This window comes from Gigantopelta aegis, unplaced genomic scaffold (genome assembly GCF_016097555.1).
Source record: "Gigantopelta aegis isolate Gae_Host unplaced genomic scaffold, Gae_host_genome ctg9556_pilon_pilon, whole genome shotgun sequence".
In the NCBI taxonomy this organism is placed as follows: Eukaryota; Metazoa; Mollusca; class Gastropoda; order Neomphalida; family Peltospiridae; genus Gigantopelta; species Gigantopelta aegis.
The window spans coordinates 686-7,453 of record NW_024537166.1 but is presented as its reverse complement, the minus strand read 5'-3'; the positions used below and the strand labels follow the sequence as shown (position 1 = coordinate 7,453).

Here is a 6,768-nt window from a genome sequence, read left to right as displayed (position 1 = left end):
TCCCCCATAAAAATTCAGATGTATTTCATCCATAGCACGTTTGGAATCACCCACATATGGGACATATTTTATCACAACCTATTATAAATAATAGACACACAACAATCCATTATTTGATCTTAAACACAGGTTTATTAATATATACACGTCCTTCTGAGTTAACAATATTATTATATTTAGCATTTAGTTTACATTACTGAGTGTCAACTTACAGTGTGATCTGGTTTTTCCTGTGGTTTATACAAGACGTCATTTGATTGTACCATATCGTCCACAACATTACTCTTGGAGATCTCTTTACTTCGAAACTGTTGAGGAGCTGACAAGTTTTTACCATCATTATTACCAAGGTGATTGTAACTAACAATAGATGTAGGCTGGGAAAAGTAAAAATAATTAAAACCAATAAAATGTTTAATAACTTAACAATTTACAAACTAAAGTGTTTTGATGTATTATTTTACTAGTAGATTTATTGCAGTAAATGAATAGGAGAAGATGCTGAGTATTGGATATATCATTATTAAGTTATGAGGTATAAACCTCATGCTAGTGGCTAGCAATGTTGGGCATACTCTCTCAAGATAACATGATATAATTATACAATAAAAAATGATAATGTGTAATTATTAACTAAAGCTACTCTCTCTCACTTTACATATTATGTATGAACATACTCTCTACTCCATATACCTTCAGTCCAGCTGATACCAAGAAATTAACAATGACTGATTTCATTTTAGTTTGTCCACTCTTAAAGTCATCACCTCCAAGGAAGACTTTGTGTTTTTCAGCCAGCTCAATACAACCAGGTACAAATGTATTTTGAGGAGATCCATTGATATACGTAGTCTGTAAAAAGAGGGAACAAAATGTCATCATTTCAGTTTATTAGGTCAATTAGATCAAAGGAATTCAAAGCCAATATAATCCACAAGTAACAGTAAGGACATGTTATTGGTTATAGACAAGTGCATTTTATTGGCTTCTGAAGTCATTAACAACAAAGAAATTCTCCAAATGGCTTAACAATTATCTAGCAACACGTCTCCATTACTTTCCAGTTTTCAAGAAATCACAAACTGATACTACAGTAGAGCAGGTTGATAACCTGTTCAACATTAAGCTAAAATCAGTCTTGCTTTATTGCCTGTTCTTCTCCTTGTGCAACAAGCATTTTTAGCTAATATAATAGTATTTTGGTCAAAACAACGAAGTGGAGATTTTGACCAGTTTGTAGTGTTTTGAACTCAGTTTTAACACGTTTAGGTCTTTCAGAATAAACAAAGAGGCTGTTACCTGAAATGCTTCTAATATACTTTATTAATAGTAATTCTGTAATCAACCAATCAGATCACAAAATTTCATTTAATAGTGACTTGCTAACTTCTAAATCAATCAAATTCCTTACCTCTCTAAGATGCTAGCAACAGCAAATAATGTGGAAGGTGATATCTCTTCCTCATTGCGTTTAATGGAGTCCAATAAGTTATTGGCAGTATCATTAAGACCTTTATGTACATCACAGAACCTTTCAGTATTAGCTGTCCAGAGTACAATAACCTGAAGACAACAAGATACTCATCATAATGTATTAATATATGTAGCTACATCAGATCTTGCTTTGATACATACATTGTGACATAATGTCATGTACCTGAAGACAACAAGATACTCATCATAATGTATTAATATATGTAGCTACATCAGATCTTGCTTTGGTACATACATTGTGACATAATGTCATGTAACCTGAAGACAAGATACTCATCATAATGTATTAATATATGTAGCTACATCAGATCTTGCTTTGATACATACATTGTGACATAATGTCATGTAACCTGAAGACAACAGATACTCATCATAATGTATTAATATATGTAGCTACATCAGATCTTGCTTTGGTACATACATTGTGACATAATGTCATGTACCTGAAGACAAGATACTCATCATAATGTATTAATATATGTAGCTACATCAGATCTTGCTTTGGTACATACATTGTGACATAATGTCATGTAACCGAAGACAAGATACTCATCATAATGTATTAATATATGTACTACATCAATCTTGCTTTGGTACATACATTGTGACATAATGTCATGTAACCTGAAGACAAGATACTCATCATAATGTATTAATATATGTAGCTACATCATATCTTGCTTTGGTACATACATTGTGACATAATGTCATGTAACCTGAAGACAAGATACTCATCATAATGTATTAATATATGTAGCTACATCAGATCTTGCTTTGATACATACATTGTGACATAATGTCATGTAACCTGAAGACAAGATACTCATCATATGTATTAATATATGTAGCTACATCAGATCTTGCTTTGATACATACATTGTGACATAATGTCATGTAACCTGAAGACAACAAGATACTCATCATAATGTATTAATATATGTAGCTACATCAGATCTTGCTTTGGTACATACATTGTGACATAATGTCATGTAACCTGAAGACAAGATACTCATCATAATGTATTAATATATGTAGCTACATCAGATCTGCTTGGTACATACATTGTGACATAATGTCATGTAACCTGAAGACAAGATACTCATCATAATGTATTATATATGTAGCTACATCAGATCTTGCTTTGGTACATACATTGTGACATAATGTCATGTAACCTGAGACAAGATACTCATCATAATGTATTAATATGTAGCTACATCAGATCTTGCTTTGGTACATACATTGTGACATAATGTCATGTAACCTGAAGACAAGATACTCATCATATGTATTAATATATGTAGCTACATCAGATCTTGCTTTGGTACATACATTGTGACATAATGTCATGTAACCTGAAGACAAGATACTCATCATAATGTATTAATATATTTAGCTACATCAGATCTTGCTTTGATACATACATTGTGACATAATGTCATGTAACCTGAAGACAACAAGATACTCATCATAATGTATTAATATATGTAGCTACATCAGATCTGTGCTTTGGTACATACATTGTGACATAATGTCATGTAACCTGAAGACAAGATACTCATCATAATGTATTAATATATTAGCTACATCAGATCTTGCTTTGGTACATACATTGTGACATAATGTCATGTAACCTGAGACAAGATACTCATCATAATGTATTAATATATGTAGCTACATCAGATCTTGCTTTGATACATACATTGTGACATAATGTCATGTAACCTGAAGACAAATACTCATCATAATGTATTATATATGTAGCTACATCAGATCTTGCTTTGATACATACATTGTGACATAATGTCATGTAACCTGAAGACAAGATACTCATCATAATGTATTAATATATGTAGCTACATCAGATCTTGCTTTGATACATACATTGTGACATAATGTCATGTAACTGAAGACAAGATACTCATCATAATGTATTAATATATGTAGCTACATCAGATCTTGCTTTGATACATACATTGTGACATAATGTCATGTAACCTGAAGACAAGATACTCATCATATGTATTAATATATGTAGCTACATCAGATCTTGCTTTGATACATACATTGTGACATAATGTCATGTAACCTGAAGACAAGATACTCATCATAATGTATTAATATATGTAGCTACATCAGATCTTGCTTTGATACATACATTGTGACATAATGTCATGTAACCTGAAGACAAGATACTCATCATAATGTATTAATATATGTAGCTACATCAGATCTTGCTTTGATACGTACTTGTGACATAATGTCATGTAACCTGAAGACAACAAGATACTCATCATAATGTATTAATATATGTAGCTACATCAGATCTTGCTTTGATACGTACATTGTGACATAATGTCATGTAACCTGAAGACAGATACTCATCATAATGTATTAATATATGTAGCTACATCAGATCTTGCTTTGATACATACATTGTGACATAATGTCATGTAACCTGAAGACAACAAGATACTCATCATAATGTATTAATATATGTAGCTACATCAGATCTTGCTTTGATACATACATTGTGACATAATGTCATGTAACCTGAAGACAAGATACTCATCATAATGTATTAATATATGTAGCTACATCAGATCTTGCTTTGATACATACATTGTGACATAATGTCATGTAACCTGAAGACACAAGATACTCATCATAATGTATTAATATATGTAGCTACATCAGATCTTGCTTTGATACGTACATTGTGACATAATGTCATGTAACATATCTTGTTTTTGATGTTAGGGATCTGTACATCATATACTTTGTTGTATAATTTTAGATAATTCACAAATTGTACATGTACATGTTTATATAAAGACTGTATATAATAATACAGTTTTCTATTGACCTTATCAAGTTGTTTCTTTTGCTTGAAGTCTCTAATATCACGTCTGATTTGTTCAACCATTTCCCACTTAGTACCAGTGAGTATATTGTCTGCACGATCACTCTATTGTAATAGATAAGAGAATTATTGATGTCCTTTATATCAACTTGGCTATGTCTTTATGTTTTGAAAATACTATTATTAATATTAATATTTATTCTTAGAGCCAATGAGACATTTTAATGATGATGTGACTAAACTAGATTCAGAAGGGGATTAACAAACTTTTACATGAGTCCAAATTATGAAACATTCCAATAAAGTCAAAATACTTATTAGTAACAATTTACATGTGCACATCAAATGAACAAAATTCATTGCTTTTAACAGACATAAAGTCTTTAACACTTACTTACATAGTGTTAAAACTAAACTGTTAGTACTTTTCATAGTAATAAATAATCAACACCTTAACACATAAAATAGTGAACAACTGTCAACTAATTAACAACTGGAGATTACCTGGTTAGCAGCAATGAAGTCAGGACAATATATTGATGGCCTAGGTTTTAATTTTTCTAAGTGAGGACGTAACTGATCCTGAATACTGATATTTAAGACCTAAATAGATAGTAGAATGCAAGGATAAGGATGTAAAATCATGTTATATTCCCTTCTCTAAGAACACATTCTTTAAAGTATATGAACTTATTAATAAAACCTTTACACACTTGATATCTGAAGCTATTTCCAGTGATATCTTACTCCTTCTTAGATTCATGTAGAATCTACATGACATATATCATACTAAAGACCACATTAGTTCCATCCTTTCAATTAGTTAATTATATAAGAGTAATTGATGTATAGGAGTATCACACCATACGCTGAGAGTTCACTACTACAGTTGTGTGACCTTTTATCAGTCAGGCAAACAATACTTATTATATAAGCATATTTCAAAGGATATGTTATAGACATAAAGCCCTTATTGTCATGCATAATGAAAGGGGATATTAGACCATATCATTTATGCAGAAAGTAGATCATGTCAGTGTTATTGTATATATCATACTTAGCTCGTTCACAGGCTTTAGCAATGTTAGCAGAGGAGATGTCCCATCCTGTTTGACAAAGAAGAAAGATAATTATATAGTTGCATCATACAACTGTGGTAACTGTTACAATTTAAAATAATATAATGACAATGTGAGAAACATGTGTATATTGATACCAGTGGCCCACAACAATAATAGGAAATAGGACAGTTGTCTCACTTCAAGGAAACAGACTACTACTATCTAGCAGGTGAGGCTATCCATGATTACTTTTGGGCAATGAGGTATGCTCCAAGAGACCATGATAGAAAGTCATTCTTATTACTATTGTATACATGTTTGTCCAATATATCAAAAAGCCACATAGCTATTGAAGAAAAAAAAACACAATTGAGTGATCACATCCTTATTACTTCAGCTGTACCTTTGCTAGGCTAGCCACCCACATATCTCATTTTTAATCATCACACAAACTAACAGTTAGCAAGTACATACTTACCCAATAATAATGTAGAACATGCATGCCAGCCTATACCAGGCTAACCAACTTATCCCTTAAATCACAAGACAATAGGCACTTACCATCAAATTCAATATCATTTGGATTACCATAGGCAAGAGATCTTTAAGAGGAACATACACATCTTTACATCTTGTCCAATACCAAGACTCGTCGTTGATGCTTGAGTTATTGATCCATAATAGTTTGAATGCTATAGTAATCAAAATTCAGGATGATGCACATATCTTGGTAATCATATGCAATTCAAATCTCACTCTACGTTTAGAATACTAACCTTTACTCCATCGCTTATTCTCCCAAGAAATATTTAGTTTGTTGGCTAACAGAGAGGGCTGTTTAGAGTTTGATCCATTGTTTGCCTCCCCACCCCACGAGGACATGCAAACCGCCTCCGAGGTATATTTACCATTGGTCTTAAAAGTCCCAATAGGGTAGTTACTGGCGTCACTATTATTCTTACATCTGCATCCTTCTTTACGTGGCTAGTCTCGGTATTTATAAGGTAGCAAGTAATGTTTTTCTTTTTAATCATTGTATTGGTACACGATGACTGTCTACGTAGACACTTCATAGCCTTCTTTTCTATAGAAGCCTTAAATGTGCCTACGTCAAGTTTTTATAGTAGTAAATCGTATGATAAACATAACGTGACCCGATTAGTGTAGACGTGGCTTTGACCCTTTTTAAATTTGCCCGTCGCTACTTCCTGTGTTAGCTTTGGAACTAGCTGACTAAATAATCATCTAAACTGATTATATGAATATAGATTAAGTTTGCACAGCTATGACAGGTTAGACCTAGTAAATTAAAATTAACTTGGGATGGTACAGAAATTGTAGAATATGTAT

At 32.1% G+C, this 6,768-nt stretch overlaps 1 protein-coding gene across 1 annotated transcript; it reads right to left on the bottom strand.

Moving 5' to 3' along the window:
• Window positions 1–21: 21 nt before the first annotated feature.
• On the bottom strand, window positions 22–6,300 carry LOC121367161 (inositol-3-phosphate synthase 1-A-like; the record flags this gene model as incomplete). The annotated part of the gene is given in 12 exon segments (XM_041491295.1): window positions 22–78; window positions 213–377; window positions 694–850; window positions 1,400–1,563; window positions 4,361–4,462; window positions 4,862–4,962; window positions 5,416–5,463; window positions 5,980–6,003; window positions 6,006–6,045; window positions 6,048–6,110; window positions 6,195–6,206; window positions 6,208–6,300. Coding segments are annotated over 12 exon segments (1,026 nt in total), but the record flags the coding sequence as incomplete, so codon positions are not given.
• Between the last annotated feature and the right edge of the window lie 468 nt (window positions 6,301–6,768).